The sequence below is a fragment of the Oryctolagus cuniculus genome, chromosome 21, assembly GCF_964237555.1.
Source record: "Oryctolagus cuniculus chromosome 21, mOryCun1.1, whole genome shotgun sequence".
In the NCBI taxonomy this organism is placed as follows: Eukaryota; Metazoa; Chordata; class Mammalia; order Lagomorpha; family Leporidae; genus Oryctolagus; species Oryctolagus cuniculus.
The window spans coordinates 22,633,480-22,649,705 of record NC_091452.1 but is presented as its reverse complement, the minus strand read 5'-3'; the positions used below and the strand labels follow the sequence as shown (position 1 = coordinate 22,649,705).

At 63.8% G+C, this 16,226-nt stretch overlaps 1 protein-coding gene across 8 annotated transcripts in view; it reads right to left on the bottom strand.

Moving 5' to 3' along the window:
* The window catches only part of EMID1 (EMI domain containing 1), a 47,240-nt gene extending 32,303 nt beyond the window's left edge, over positions 1-14,937 (bottom strand). For 2 of the 8 annotated variants that reach the window (XR_011385132.1, XM_070065774.1), the window contains exons 1-3: positions 14,744-14,936; positions 7,950-8,063; positions 7,452-7,555 (exon numbers count right to left, since the gene is read on the bottom strand). Coding sequence is in view for 7 of the 8 variants with exons in the window: in XM_070065774.1 (XP_069921875.1) it covers positions 7,452-7,555; positions 7,950-8,063; positions 14,744-14,844 (319 nt within the window). In the remaining variant the exon portion in view is untranslated. Of the gene's footprint in view, positions 1-7,451; positions 7,556-7,949; positions 8,064-14,743 lie in introns of all 8 variants that reach the window. The other 6 variants (XM_070065773.1, XM_070065770.1, XM_070065768.1 and 3 more) reach the window with 5 other exon arrangements.
* Positions 14,938-16,226: the final 1,289 nt, after the last annotated feature.

The following is a 16,226-nucleotide window of genomic DNA, read 5'->3' as shown; positions in this document are numbered from 1 at the left end:
GTACTCCTTGGGTGCTGGTGTCACCTCCGCTTTAGAGCAACTCAGCTCTAATTCTCCTCCATCCCCCATTTGGCTAAACGGACGAGTGACTGGGATGCAACCCCGCTTCTCAGGTCTGGCTGTGAACCCAGGCCCACCTGACTCCAGGACCTGGCCTCTCCTTTTCCTGGGGCTGGGGGTGGGGAAGGGCCCAGCAGGAAGGCGCAGTAACCAGCAGGTGTGCGGCCCCTGGGAAGAAAGCTCCCCACCGTCCACCCCAAACCCCCAAAACCATTGTCAGTCCTGCCTGCTGCCAGGCAAACGTTGTTTCTCTCCGCAGGAAGCTGACCCAAAGCAGCAGCCATGGCGCCCGCTCTACAGTCGGGTTCTCCCTGTGGTGAAGCGCGAGCCTCTTCCCGCCCACCCCGCCACCCTGCGATCATTTTCCACGGCGCTCTGTGCCCTCCGCCACGGGACTGGCTGCACTGGCTCCCCAGTCTCCCCTGCACCACCTCACCCCCCACCCCGCCCTGCACAGGGACCTTGTCTGTCAGGCCCCCAGCCTGAAAAGGTGTCCGGCACCCTCTAAGACCTCAAGGGCCTCAGAACTTGGGTGGAGGAAGGTAGGGGTCATGGGAAGAAAACACATTTCAAGCAAGCAAATGAAATAAAAGGCAAAATCCCACGGGGGCAGGTGTCACGGGGCAGCAGCTTAAGCTTTGCTTAGGATGCCAGCAGTCAAGCCCCCACCGGCTCCTCCGCTTCCAGGTTAGCTCCTGCTCGTGCACCCGGGGAGACAGCAGGCAACGGCTCACGTACTTGCGTCTCTGTCACCCACATGAGACCCGGATGCAGCTCCTGCCTCCTGGCTTCGGCCTGGCCCAGCCCTGGCTATTGTGGGCACGTGGGGAATGAACCAGTGGATGCAAGAGCTCTCCTTGTCACTCCTCTTTTCAAGTACATGAAAAATAAACATTAAATTAAAATAAGACTATCTCTGTTTTTCTTTTTTTGACAGGCAGAGTGGATAGTGAGAGAGAGAGACAGACAGAAAGGTCTTCCTTTGCTGTTGGTTCACCCTCCAATGGCTGCCACGGCTGGCGCACTGCGCTGATCCGAAGGCAGGAGCCAGGTGCTTCTCCTGGTCTCCCATGCGGGTGCAGGGCCCAAGCACCTGGGCCATCCTCCACTGCACTCCCGGGCCACAGCAGAGGGCTGGCCTGGAAGAGGGGCAACCGGGACAGAATCCGGCGCCCTGACCGGGACTAGAACCCGGTGTGCCAGCGCCACTAGGTGGAGGATTAGCCTAGTGAGCCGCGGCGCCGGCCTCTTTTTTTTTTTTTTTTTTTTTAAAGGAGAATTTTAGGAGCTGGTGCTGTAGCAAAACAGGTAAAGCTGCCGCCTGCGATGCCTGGATCCAGCAGCTAGTTCGAGTCCTGGCTGCTCCACTTCTGATCAGAAGACAGCCCAACTGCTTGGGTCCCTGCCACCCAAGTGGGAGGCCCAGAAGTTCCTGGCTCCTGGCCATTGCAGCCATTTGGGGAGTGAACCAGCAGATGGAAGACCTCTGTTTGTCTCCCTCTGTGTAACTCTTTCAAATAAATAAATACATGTTTAGGAAAAATTTTAATATTAACAATTAAAAGTGAATCTGTTAGGCCGGCGCCATGGCTCACTAGGCTAATCCTCCACCTAGCGGCGCCGGCACACCGGGTTCTAGTCCCGGTCAGGGTGCCGGATTCTGTCCCGGTTGCCCCTCTTCCAGGCCAGCTCTCTGCTGTGGCCAGGGAGTGCAGTGGAGGATGGCCCAGGTGCTTGGGCCCTGCACCCCATGGGAGACCAGGAGAAGCACCTGGCTCCTGCCATCGGATCATCGCAGTGCGCTGGCCGCAGCGTGCCGGCCGCGGCGGCCATTGGAGGGTGAACCAACAGCAAAGGAAGACCTTTCTCTCTGTCTCTCTCTCTCACTGTCCACTCTGCCTGTCAAAAAAAAAAAAGATTAAAAAAAAAAAAAGTGAACCTGTGGGGCTAGTGCTGTGGCATGGCAGGTAAAGCCAGGTAAAGCCACCACCTGCAGTGCCGGCATCCGTATGGGCCCCGGTTCGAGTCTCGGCTGCTCCTCTTCCGATCCAGCTCTCTGCTATGGCCTGGGAAAGCAGTAGAAGATGGCCCAGGTCCTTGGGCCCCTGCACCCATGTGGGAGACCCGGAAGAAGCTCCTGGCATTGACCTGGCCCAGCCCCGGCTATTGTAGCCATTTTGGGAGTGAACCAGCAGATGGTAGATTGATCAATCTCTGTCTTTCAGGTAGATGAACATAAATACACATTTTTAAAAAAATCCAAAATAATGTGGACAGCAGACACACATTGTCTTTTACATGAGTGTAACTGTTCCAACCTCCCACTAGGCTGGCCCCGAGTTATTAATCAGTGATCTTGTAGTTAGAAATTCTTCAATGTCTTTACCAGGAGCTACAGAGAACTTGAGAAGCCCATGAGACCTAGCCTGACCAGCAGTGCAGACCTCAGGGCTTAAAGTAATGTTTTTCAATAAAAAACAAAAGATAGGTCCAGAAATAACGCAGCTGTCCAAAAGGACCAGAAAACATTGGTTCTGGAATCAGGATCCATAAACGTTATCTCGAAACTCCCTAACGTCCTGATGAGGAGGTGGAAGTGCCACAGGACACACCGAGTCACAAGATGGCCCTTTAGCCAGTGCTGTGGCGCGGCGGGCTAAGCTGCCAGCATCCTGTATGGGCGCCAGTTCCGATCCAGCTCCCTGCTAATGTGCCTGGGAAAGTAGCGGAAGATGGCCCCAGTGCTAGGAGAAGCTCCTGGCCCAGTCGTGGCTGCTGCAACAATTTGGGGAGTGAACCAGCGGATGGAAGACCTCTCTGTCTCTTCCTCTCTATAACTTGGCCTTTCAAATAAGTAAAATAAATCTTAAAAAAAAAAAAAGGCCCTTTAGCAGAGAAGTCGTCAGTAAGCAAGACATCAGGACTTGGGGGATGGAGTCTAGTCTGAGAAAGCTGAAGCAGACCCCAGGGAGCCCCCTTGCCAGCCTGGTGGCCCCTCCCAGAGGGCTCCTCCCCACGCCACCCCCACCCACCCAGGACACCCTTGAAGGCTGGGGGCTGCCAGCTGGTCCCAGGACCACAAACCCCAGCTTCATTCCCGGAGCAGCTGGGGGGGCTCCCCGCACCCCCACACTCACATTCACAACCCACTCCTAAGCCCTCCCCCAGTTCCCACAGCTGCCGCTCACATGTCTCCTCCTCCAGGAAGCCTTCCCAGACAGCCCAGAACACTTACTGGCACCAAAGCCCCCCCACCCCAGCTCTCATCACTCCTGTCTCGACCTCCATGCAATACTATGTGCAGTTTCTAGTCCTGTCCCCCCGCCAAAAAAAAAAAAAAAAAAAAAAAAAAAAAAAAAAAAAACAAGAGAGAGAGAGAGAAAACAACTCCTCTTCCCTCTGGCCAGGCCCTCGTGACACCCATGGCACAGATGACAACTCTGAGGCCTGCAGAGGGGAGGCTCTGTCTACACAGCAGGACTGCTCTGTCTACACAGCAGGACTGGGGGTGGGGCAGCTGGGATTTGGAGCCTGCTCTAAACAGGGATGGGGGTGCTGAGGGGGAGGGGCGTGTCTGGGCTCACTGCCATTACTTCTCTTCCGGGGCTGGCTGGGGGGGGGGGATCGCGGCGGGGGGCTACCTCCTGCACAGTCGACCCCTCCAGGCCCGCAAGGCTCAGCGACCGACTGCAGGCCGCAGGGCTGCAGTCACCCATGCCCCAGTGCAGGTCTCCTGTGGGAATCTGCTTTGCAAATGTAAATATTTGGAGCCGGCCAGCCGGTGGCCTGAGCAGGGTCAGGGTCAGAGCTGGGGCTAGGAGCTCCGGCCCCCCCCGCCCCAGGACCTCCGGGAAGCCTCAGTGTGGGTCCAGCCTGCCGCTCCTCCAGGCGGGCAGAGCTCCCTGGGCACCCGCTCTGTGCTAGGCCCGTGCCAGGCACTGCAGATAGGCGAGGACGGCTGCCTGGGGCGGGCTGTGCCCTGTGGGCCAGGGAGGAGGGCGTGCCGCGAGCGCATGGGTGGTGGAGGCAGGTGACGCCAGCGCTGTTCGACCCTCGGGCCTCGCAACCCGCCAAGGAAAACAGCAGCGTGGCCCCTGGTTACAGCGCGGGATGTGTGCGGGTAGCACCCGGCCAGGAGGGGGGCGAGGCCGGGGGCCCAGGCCGGGCGCGGGCTGGCGCCTCCCTCTCGCTCGATCTCGGGGTGTCTTGCTGTGTGAGCCGAGGCACGTGGTCCTGCTCGGGTCTCCCAGGATGAACACCGGGGGCCGGGAGGGCTCTGGACAGGGAGGGCCACGTGTGCCGAGGACAACAGGAGACCTGATCCCCCGGCCCGTGGGGCTGGGGAAGCCGGGAGACTCTGGTCCCACTCTCTATGTGGGAGAGGCTGGGCTGAGACCCTCCGGCCAGCCTAAACGCGCCCCACCTGGCTGCTGCACACGGAAGCGGCCTGGCTCCAGGAGCCTCAGACACAGCACACAGGACAGCTTGCTCTTGTCACTATTCCTGTGGGAGATCTGCAGCAGGTGGGACCCCACACACCTCACATCAGAGCCCTGGGGAGAAACAGCGCCATCCCTCACTTGCTGTGTGGCCTGGTGTGAGACCCACACCCTCTCTGAGCCTGACTTCTATCACCTGCACAGTGTGGCTGACAGGTGAGAGATCTGTCCCCAGGGATGCCGCCAAGGCAGCGACACAGGTGTCAGAGGTCGCGCCCTGACCTGGGGCTCTGCCCGCCCTCATCGTGCGCTCCCTCTGCCTGCCCCTGTTGGCCTCGATCCTCCCTTGCTCACTGCTTCCGATGAGCAGGTGGCCAGGTGCGAGCCCCGCCTGGGCCCCCTCCCTGCCTTCCAGCCACCCCGCCCCAGCCGGCTCCGAGGCCCTGCACTTGGTCACACAGGTCTCCCCCTGGCTCCTGCGTGCTGGGCGACCCCAGGCTCGTCCCCGCACCTCTCTGAGCCTATGCTTTCCCACACCAGCCCCCTCCTCGTGGGTGGCTGTGCACACTGACTGAGACCATCACCGCTCACCATCACAGAGTGAACACCCCCATGCTGCAGATGAGAACATCGAGGCTGCGGGGGGTGGGGCGGTGTCAGGGAGCCCTGCCAGCCTCACTAAGAACCCACAGCCCAGGTGGCAGAGAGGAGAGCAAGCCACTTATGGAGCGCCTAGCAGGTGCCAGGCCTGGTGCCTGCATCTCGATCCCACTGGACTTCCAGATGGAGAACAAGGGGACCAGGGCTGAAGTCGGCACCGCGGGTGTCCCGTCTCCCCCTCTGGGTCGCCCCAGCCTGCTCTGTGGCCCGATGACGCAGCTCTGTGGCCACAGGGTCAGTCCACAGTGCTGGAAAGGCCGCCGGGGCAGTGACCAGCAGGGGAAGCAGCTGGGGACGCCCGGCCAGAGCCCAACCGTGGGAGGAAGGGCAGAGCCCGTGAGGGACCCGCAGCACCTCCCCCTGCCAACCCCGGGCCCCAGCAGAGACGTTTTCTAGAACATTCGGGCCTGGGCACCAGCTCACCCGCTCCCCTTGCCTCAGCTCTGAGCCCGTCCCGTCGGCCATCGCGGAGTGCCCGCCTCGGGCTGCCACGCCACCTGCGGGCCTTACCGCTCATTTCACCAGGGAAGCACCCCAGGACCCTGCCCATCTCACAGGTGAGGACACTGAGGCTCCGTGGGGAGGGGGAGGCTGCAGCAGGTGCACGTGCACGAGCACGCGCGCATACACGCACACACACTGGGAGAGGCGCCCCCTGAGTGAGCCGTGCCCTTGCACAAGGACTTGCACAATGCACAAGGAGTCCCCGGCCCGAGGCCACACAGCTGGCCTGGCGCAGGGAGCCCTGGAGAGCCCCTGACCTGAAGGCCCTGCAGGGGCCCTGGCCTGGCCCCAGCACCGCCCCTTCGTCACGAAGAGCAGAGCCCCAGCGCTGGGCCTGGTTCCCGGATGTGAGGTTGGCTGCAAGAGCACAGGTGCTGCCCACACCTACACCTGCCCCCTACTCTCACCCACTGCGCCAAACGCCCTCAGGAGGGGAGCCAGGGACACAGTGGCCTCTGTCTGGGAGCAGCCCTCGCACCCCAGGGCCCCGCCCCTCCTGGCCACGGGCTGCTCTGTGGCCTCCTTGGCAGGTGTCCCTCCTGGCTGGGTCTCCATCTGCCCCGGGGCCCTTCCGCCCTCCCCTTTCTCCCACCAGGGAGGGGAGGGCACTGTTCTGCCTCCCAGCCTTGATCCAGCCGCACGGCTGCCCCTCCCCCTCCTTCCCACGGAGCTCTGCGCCCCAGCCTGCCCCCGTGTGACACTGGGCCCTCCACGCCACCTCTCTAGGTCGTCCCATCTGTGAAAGGGGCCCAGAGAGGGAGGTGTGTGAATCTCCCGGGGAGTGGCGGCTCCTGCTGGCACCCACAGCACCCACGTGCGTTCCACCGTCTGGGCTCTGGAAACCTCCTGGGGTTCAGGCTCTGGGGCTGCCTGGGGGCCTGGCAGGTCCCCTCCTGGGAGGTGCCTCTGGGCCGGGTGCTTGGGGGCCCCTCAGTGCCTGCGAGCCTGCCCCTGTCCAGGATGCCTCCTAGGTGCCGCTGCTGGCTGCTCAGCCTGATCCACCCCGGAGGCTGGTGGAGTGAGAGGGGCCCGCTGAGGCCCTGGGGCGGAGCCAGGCAGACAGGGCTCCGATCCTGACTCGCCGTCACCTTCCTGAGCCTCCCCCAATGCCACAGACTGGCCGGCACGGCTCTCCGCTCTAACCACAAACTGCCCAACCTCCCGGCGGGCTTTCCCTAAGCTGGGAGCAAACAGCTGGGTTGATGTGACCTAAAACACGGCTGGTGCTATGGTGCAGTGGGTCAAGCCGCCACCTGCAACGCCAGCATCCCTTATGGGCGCGGGTTCGAGTCTCAGCTCTTCCACGCTTCTGATCAGCGTTCCTGCTAATGCGCCTGGGAGACAGTGGGCGACGGCTCAAGTACCTGGGTCCCTGCCACCCACGTGGGAGACCAGGATGGAGCTCCTGGCTCCTGGCTGCAGCCTGGTCCAGCCCTGGCTGGGGCAGGCACTTGGGGAATGGGCCAGTAGATGGAAGATTGATCTCCCTCTCTCTCGATCTCTCTCTGTCTGTCTCTCCCTTTTCCCTCTGCCATTCTTTCAAATAAATCAATCTTAAAAAAAGTCAGGTGACGCTGCAAGTGTGAAGTCCCCCCAGGGGCCTGGAGAAGCCGGGGGGGACCTTGTCCGAGCCACGTCACACACGCAGCCCTGTAGCAGGTGTCTGTGTGAGTGCACTGTATACGTGGCTTCCACAGACTAGGACACGTGTACCACTGCTGTGCCCCGGCGGGAGGCAGGCAGGCAGCCCCCGGCTCAGGCCTCCGCGGGCCAGCTGGGCCATCCTACCTTCCTCGCAGCTGGGCCCCGAGTGTCCAGGGCAGCACCTCCACTCGCGGGCGGTCACCGTCTTGTACATCACCTTGTACGTGGGTCTCACCACGGTCCTGTAGCTGAAAGAGTGCCAGGTGGCCCCGCTCAGCCTGGGTCTCCCACATCCCATCCCATGCCCTGGACGCCCTAGGCAGGGTGTGTGTGTGTGTGGGTGGGGGATGCTAACCCAGGGTCTCTGGGATCCTGGGCACCTGTGGAGTCTGTCTCCTGCTTCATGCCAGGAGTCAGGTCTCAGGAATTGGGTCTCACGAGGCCTCTGCAGGTTGGACTGACCCGGCCCCAGCAGTGACTACTCACTGAGTGCAGAAGTGAGGGAAAGGTGGCTTCCTCCCCCGGGAAACCCTCCAAGGTTTCCTCCAGAGGGGCTGCGAGTGGCAGGGGGCCAATGCCGCTGCCCGCGTGGTGTCCCCGCCCAAGTGCCATCAGCGCCTTCTTCTCCCCGGCCTCACTCACCTGCTCCCCGGGCAGCTCATGGGCCACGGGCAGCTCTGCAGCACTCGCTGGAGGTAGGTGCCATTTTGCACGTGGCACGAGACGGTGCGGGTCACCACGTATGAGCACCAGTTCCTGAAACAGGCCCAAAGACAGGACGCTGGGAGGACGGCTCCGTGTGCTCCAGCCAGGGAGCCCTGAACTCCGGGAGGTCCCTGGGGCGTGGTGGGGGGTCTCTGAGCTGTCCGTGGCTGGGGGCGGATGCCGTGGCACACCGGTGCTTCTCGGGAGGTATCGGGAATGAGCTGCAGGGGCCGAGGGGCCGGGGCACCTCAGCTCTCTACCCGAGACCCCTGGGGGCCGCCATGGCCTCCTGCCTCCCAGCCTGACCTGGCCATGCCTCGCCCTTGCTTCGCCGCTCCCCAGCGGTCGGGATGTCCCGAGCCCGCACCTGGCCTGGAGCCCTCGCCGCCAGGCCTTTCTCGAACCCAGCCTGCTGCCTGGAGCCCGCTCCCTCCACTTCCCCACTTGGAAGCCAGCTGGGCTGCTGCCCCCGTCTTCTGTCTTTGACTACTCTCGCCCCCATCTCGGCAGACCCGGAGGGTCCCCTCCTGGGATCCCACGGCACCTCACACCTGCCAGGCTGGAGCAAGCCGGGGGTCCCTGCGTGCCCTCTGAGAGAAGCCAGGTCTCACGCATCCCCGTGCGCCCTCGCTGTGACAGCTGGGACGTGCAATGTCCCAGGCACGGAGGACCGACTTTTCCAAATGCCAACTAACACACTGCACGGCACGTCTTGGGTGCTTACTGTATGCTAAGGGTATGCACACCATCCCCCAGTGGTGAGCCAGCGAGGCGCCTCCCTCCACCCATTTTCTGCAGGGAAAACTGAGGCCCCAGAAGATGCAGACAAAGCGCCGTGTGGCACGGAGGTGGCTCTGAACCCAGCAGTGTGGACGGCCCAGCCTGGCCTCCGACGCCTCCCATCTCCTCCCCACGGTCTGTGGCTCTGCTAAGGCCCCGGCCTGGGAACCTACTGACCTGGGGCTTGAGGCCACCTGGGGATGTCTGGTGGGTTGAGAAGGGTCACCTGAAACCACTCCTCCTCCCCCAGCCCCAGCAAAGACACAGGGCCCGTGACCCCGCGCAGGGCCGTGGGCCACTGAGCGCCTGGAATGTCCCGGCTGTCACGGAGGGGCCAGCGCCCAGCAGCTGCTCAGAGCGGGACGGGGCCCTGGGGGAGTCCTTTCCCTTTTGGGGTCGCAGCAGAATCAGTCCAGGAAGAGGAGGTAGCCTGGGCAAAGGCCCGCGGGGGCACAGGCAGGGAGAGGGGACCGTGCCGTCGCGCCCACGGAGCAGCAGGAGCTCGGCTGAGTTGTGGGCGGCCTGGGCCACGGCGGAGGGGACGGTGGGTACTGCAGCACCACCGGGAACAGCACAAAACGGGGAACAGCCCAAACGGCTACGGGGCTGCTCAGACACGGAAAACAAGCGCTGCGACACGACCCAAGGTGTCCGTGTGCTGATCTGAGGACCACACGGGGCGAACAGGCGGAAAGCAGGCACAAGCCAACAGATGCAGTTACTGCACTTCCAGTAAAATAAGAAAGGGGGCGGGTCTCAGCGCCGCGGGCAGGCCACACCCTAAGCGGGGTGCCCAGGTGCGAGTTTTGGGTCTGCATTCTATCCCCAGCTTCCTGCTGATGCGGCAGGCGACAGCTCAAGTCCTTGGGTCCCTGTCCCCAAGTGGGGGAGGCCCGAACTGAGCCCCGGGCTCCCAGCTGTGGCCTGGCCTAGCCCTGTCTGGTGTGGGGAGTGAACCGACGGGTGGAAGAATCAACTCTCTTCTCCCGTCTCTCTCTGTGTGTGCCTCTGCCGAGGGTCTCCTGGACCTCAGAGCTGTGGCTCTGAGCCTCTGGGGGTCTGTTTGGAGGGGGAATGGATGGGAATTGGGGCTCCTCCCTGCTGAACAAGCTCCAGGGCTCAGAGGCTCCCTGCAGCCTGGGGGTGTTCTCTGGGGAGTGATGGCCTTGGGCAGAGCGGAGCTGCAGGCACGTGGACACGCAGGGAACGCTCCATGCTGGTGCACGCATGCGTAAAGACACACGCAATTCCCACGCACGCGGATGCATGTGCATATCACACACAGACGCGCACACATGGTGTACCTACAACACACACACACACACACACACACGTGTGCCCATGCGCAGACCCACAGAAGCGCAGAGCCCAGACAAACTGAGCAGGACACGCGGCCATGGAAATGACCATTCTCCCGGCACCCAAGTCCACGCCCGCAGACACACGGCTGTCCAGGTACACGCATGTGCATGCCATGTGTTCACCCGGATACACACTCACGGGACCCAGACTGGCCAAAGCAGGGCTGTGAGGGACTCTCCTCCCTGCCAGTGTGTCTGCGCGTACAAGCACACACACGCACACACACATACACACGCACACACACACACATGCTCTCACGGGGCCACAGGCAGGCTGAGGTTGTGATCTCTGCCCACGTGGGCACACGCAGGGCCACGGGCATACACAGACCCCTCCCCCATACAGGCCCGTCACCACCATTTCCGGCCTGTGCTCACACAGGTACACGCAGGGCCGCGGGCACACACAGACCCCTCCCCCACACAGGCCCGTCACCACCATTTCCAGCCCGTGCTCACGCAGGTACACGCAGGGCCATGTGCTCTCACACACTGTGCCCGCTGCGGCCCGGGCCAGGGGAGGCGGCCCTGCCACTCTCCACGACCCTGCAAGCTTCCACCAGCAGGGCCCAGAGAAAACAAGTTTCTCCTCTTCTTCCTTAATTAAAGTCTCCGCGCCCTGGCCGCTGTCCGGTTCTCCCGCCTACCGCTCGCGGGCGAGATTCTGAGTTCCCGGCTGAGGAGACATGCACATGGCAGCTGGCAAGCAGACAGGAGGGGACACTCGGGCCAGGGGGCTCCAGTCAGCCCCCCCACCCCCTCCACCACCCCTAATCCCCCTGCCTGGAGGACCCAGCCCCGCTGCCTCCAGCATAAGCCAGGGTCATGGCCAAGGTCGACCGCCCTCCTGCCCCTCTGTCTGCTCTCCCGGGACAGCAGGAGACTTCTAAAACACAGAAGGGGCCAGCCCTGTGGCTTAGTGGGTTGAGCCTCTGCCTGTGGCACTGGCATCCTATATGAGCCGCCGGTTCCTGTCCCAGCTGCTCCTCTTCCGATCCAGCTCTCGGCTATGGCCTGGGAAAGCAGTAGAAGATGGCCCAAGTGCTTGGGCCCCTGCACCTGTATGGGAGACCCAGATGAAGCTCCTGGCTCCTGGCTTTGACCTAGCCCAACCCTGGCTATTGTGGCCATTTAAGGAGTGAACCAGCAGATGGAAGACCTCTCTCTGTCTCTCCCTCTCTCTGTCTATAGCTCTACCTCTCACATAAATAAATAAAATCTTAACATAAATTAGTAAGACATAATGCCGCTATCGCCCAGGTGGAACCCGCAGCCCGCCGTGGCTCCCCACCGCCCCCCCGCAAGCCCTGCCGGCCGCATCCTTCGTCACCTCCCCCATCCCGACCTCTGCTGGGAAAACCCCTTCCCTACCGCCCTTCCTCCTCAGTCCCACCTGTTCCTCCTTGGTCCTGGGCCCAGGCGGGGTGGAACATCCCCAGGGGGCGCCCTCAGCCACTCACAAGAGCCCTGAGCTCTTCTGTCTGCCCGGTGCTGGGGCAGGGACCAAGTCAGTACAGGGCGCTCAGGGATGTCTGTTGAATGACTGAATGACTGCGAACCAACTGTGGCCCTAGACAAAGGAGCCAGCAGCGAGGCTCCCGGAGGTGAGCGCAGTGCCTGGATCCCTGCCGGCCCCAGGACTACTGTGTCCTTAGAGAGGAGCTGCCCCGGCCAGCCATGGCAGGGGCTGTGGCGGGGCCACACCTGTCTCCCTGGCCTGCTCTCCTGCCCACTCAGCACCTCCTGGGACCTGAGAGGCCCCTGGGAGGGGAGAAAACAGGCCAGACCAGCTCAGCCTAGCACCAGCCACCCCCCGCCCAGGGTCCCCCTCCAACACCCACCCTCCGGCCCCTGCCACGAGGGGCCCAGGGGACTTTGTCTGCACAGTCCCTGGGCTGCGATCCGGAACAGCGATAGGGGCTAATTGCGGGAGGCAGCCAGGCGGGCCTGGGGCCAAGGGCCGTTAGGAAAACCAGAGGAAAGAACGGGGCCGGGCGGGTGGGGGCAGGGTGACGAGAGCCAGAACCCTGCGCTGGGGGCCAAGTTCCAGTCCCCGGCTCCGCTGCCTCTTAAATCAGTGACCCTGGACGAGGCCCTGACCCTCTCCGCACCTCACTTTGTCCGTCTGCAAATGGGGCTGTGAGGACGTCTGCGGGCGGGGGCAGGCTTCACCGAAACCGCTCAGCACAGCGTGTGCTGGGAATTCTGGTTCCTGCACTGTGGGGGCCATAGCCCAGACAGCGTCCCCACTCACCCCCCAACCCCGCATCTGGCGGCTGCGGTTCCGGGGCGTCCCTGGGACTTATTTGGGGGTCCCCAGCACGATACCCGCTTCACAAGGTTCTCCCCTCGACTTCGGGACTGTCAGACTTTGCATCTTACAGAAGGGGAAACTGAGGCCGGGGCGGGAAGGCCTGCCCAAGTTACATGTGCAGGCGGAGAGCAGGGATGGGCTAGAGGCCATTCCTTTCAGAGCTCTCCACTCTCCCTGACCCCAGGACTTGCCCCCCCTACAGGGGTTAGGGGCCTGGGGTGACAGAGCCAGGTGCTGAGATAAGCAAGGAGAACTGGGGATGCAGGCTGGGAGGGGCCTCGCCAGGGCAGGAAGCGGCCGGCAGCCGGACTGGGGGCTGGCAGGGCCCGGGGCGAGCCGAGGCCGCCCTGCATGGCCCCTGGGCACCCAGGTTCCGGGGGTCTCAGAGTCTCACCACATTCCTGGGGCTGGGGGCGGCCCCTTGGATGCCTGCCCGGGGCCTCCCCCTCCCCAGACACAAAGCTCCTTTTCTGCCTCTCCCTCGGCTGCCAAGGGGTGCCGGGGGCACCGGGCTGGGGGCTGACGTCCCCATGCTGTCTCCAGTGACGCTGGGACGGGGCCACAAGGGGAGGTCCCGGCAGCCTGCGACTTCAGACCTCCCCTGCCTCCGGGTCCTGCCCGCACTCAGCACTGGAGACGGCAGGAGCCACCGAACCCAAGCCCTGCGCTGGTGCTGGCCACAGGCGACCGTCCACTCTCACAGCAGCCCTCGGGCAGGGGACAAGGGATGCTGGGGCCCGCGGCTATGAAACAACCCACTGAGCTCACACAGCAAGGGGGTGACAGAGCCAGGCTTTAAACCCCTTTCTAAGGACTCTGCTAACCAGAGACCGATACCCGTGACCTGCAAACTGTCCCCAGCCCCCAAGGCTGACTCCCTCGGTCCCCTCCTTCCCTCCGGATCTGGGACTCTGCGGGCCTGGACAGGGAGGCCACCTTGCCCCAGGAGGCCTCGGTCCCCTTTATCCCCAGGCCTTTGTGCCAGACAGGGTGGCAGGCCCCAGTGAGCACCAGATACCTGCCGACAGCCACCGTTCCGCTCCCTCCTGGGAAACCGTGGAGAAGGGAGTCCAGCCTCAAGCTCAACTCCCATTCCCAGTTCCCAGTCTGTGTCAGGGCGGCATCTGGACCCAGGAGGCGGGGGCGGGGGGCAGGACACAGCCCCTCTCTGGGCCCTGGCATCCGCCTCTGCATAGAGACCAGGCCTCCAAGGGCAGTTACAAAGATTCCGGAAGCGAGGGGTAAGGTGCAGGGCAGCGGTGGTCAGCACGCCGTAGGTGGCGGCTGTGACACCTGCCACACGTCCACCCCTGTCTCAGACAACCGCTCTTGCGGCCTCTGATAACGTTGGCCACCTCCATCCTCCAGTCCTGCACATGTCACCTGCTCCCACAGACCAGCAGGGGCGTGCTGGCCTCTGACCACGGAGAAAGGGCATTTCTGAAAAGAATTAAAGAATTGAGGCCATAGTGGGCGGGGGCCGGGCAGGCCTTTGAATGGGATGAAAAGGCCTGCAGAGGCCTGGCGAGTCCACATTGTCTGCCTTGGACAACGCGCTGGCCCTTGGAGGGGACCCCAGCAGGGGCAGGGGCTGCAGCTGGGGCCAGGGGCCAGGACAGGTCCATACGCGGTCATCGGGGCCAGAACGACAAATCTGAATCTCAGCTTTTCCGCCAGCGGCCGTGAGCCTAGGAGATTGACATCAGTTCTCACCGGAGCCTCAGTTTGCTCCTCTGTTGAATGGGGGCACTCAGGATGTGATGAGCTCATGGTGGACAGGGAGGGGAGCGCATGGACACAGGCTCCATCTGTCTCCGTCCCAAACGTCAGATCCCAGGGGAGCCTGGACGCTGACCACCACCCCACCCCGGGCTGCGGGACTCCACCCCGGTCATTCCAAGGGAAAGAAATAACTGGGGGTACAAAATAGGCCAGGAGCAGGGGCGGGGTGTCCCCGAAAGAGGGGCTGGGGGAGGAGGAAGGAGTCGGGGCCTTTCCCATGTGCAGGGGGAGGGGCCGTGGGCCAGGGCGACACAGGTCCGGGGGGGCTTCGCCCTCCCTGGGCCCCCTCCTCGAGTGCCCGGGCTGAAGAGGGGGCTGCGGGCTCCAGCCCCCGCTGGGGAGGGGGGTGGCCAGGGTCCCTGCCCTCACCCGGGCTGCGCGTGAGGGCGACCCCGGGCTCGGCCCCAGGTGGGTGTGTGTGTGCCCGGCACCCCTCCGCGGTGCCCCCAGCCCGGGCTGGCCGGGCACAGAGGCGGGGGAGGGGGCGCCCTTACCTGCGTCCGGAGAACGGAGCTCCCCCGACGCTCCACGCGGCGCCACCTCCCGGGAGCAGGAGCCCCAGGCAGAGCAGCGCCCAGGCCCGCGGGCCGCCCATGCTGCGCCCGGCGCCCTCCGCGCGCGGCCCCCAGCCTGGCGTCCCCGCCCGCGCCGCCCGCAGCCGCCCGCCGCCCGCCGCCCCGGACGCGCCGAGCCTGGTGCGCAGCGCGGCGGCAGGAGGCGGGCGGGGGGCGGGGGCGCGCGTTCCCGGCCGCGCCCGGCCCCTCGGCGCGGCCCCCCGCCCCCTGCGCCGCCGCGGCCGCCAACCCGGAAGGAGCCCCGGGGGTCCAGGGCGCCCCCGCCAGGAGGCCCGCCAGGTGCTCACCTGAGCCCGCGTGGCCTCTCTGAGGGTAGGGTGCGGGCTGTGAGGTGGCCTCCCACGCGTTACACGGGGGTCGCGGTCCCAGGCGCAGTCAGGACTGGAATCTGCTAGGCCTGTACGAGTGTTGTGGGGGACCTTCGTTTCTCCACGTCTGTGCAGGTTCCGTACCCCAAACCCCGCAGGATCCGCCCCGCCAGCCCGCCAGCGCCTGCAGTACCCCACCCTCTCATCCCCCTTTTAGAGGAGAAAAACTGAAGTCCTCTTGTGTCCCCATTTTGCAGATGGAGAAACTGAGGCACGGAGCGGGGATATCATCTCCCAACATCAGGTTGGCAGAATCAGGACCCGAACCCGCATCTCCTGGCTTGGGAGGGTGTCAGTTCTGAACCACGATTAGGGGGGAGTGTGGACCTCGGCCTCACCTCTGCCGCAGGGTAGGGGCTGGCTCTGAGTGGAGTTTCTTCATCTGCGGGTACTTGGATGGACTTCTGGGTGTGGGGGAGGGCTGTGCGTGTGTGGGCGCACCTGTGGCGAGTGGGCATGGGGTGCGTGTGGGACGGACGTCTGTACGCGGGAGGTGTGTTTGGGTGCATGTGGGTGACGTGTGTGCCTGTGACGGAGATGGGTGCTTATGGAAAGGGAGCTGGCCGCTCATCGGAGGGCACCCAGGACTCCCAGCCCCTGGGGACAAAGCCCCCCAACCCCCTCTGCCCGGGGTGTTGTGCAGAAGGCTCGTCCCCACCTCACACTGCGGGGGACAGCCTGAGTCCCAGAGGGGCCGTCCCTGGTGCCCCCTAGAGAGGACGTGAGTAGAGAGAGCTGGGTTTGAATTCCGCCTCAGTGTCCAAGGGACCTGGGGGAGTCCCGCCCCCGAGCGCCGGGCTTCATTTGTTAGGAGGTCAGTTGTGGGCAGGGCTGAGCTATCGGCCACGCCCCGGCCCAGACACCTGCTGCTCCCTGTATCACGCTGCGCCTGAGAGAGGTGCCATCTCTAACCAGCCTCATGCCTCCTGGCTAGCTTAACCATCCCGGTGACTCCTGGGTCATGTCCCCGAGGAGCCCAGGTCTGCCTGAGGCCCTGGCCGAGTGGCTGAGATTCAAAACCATCTCCCAAGGTG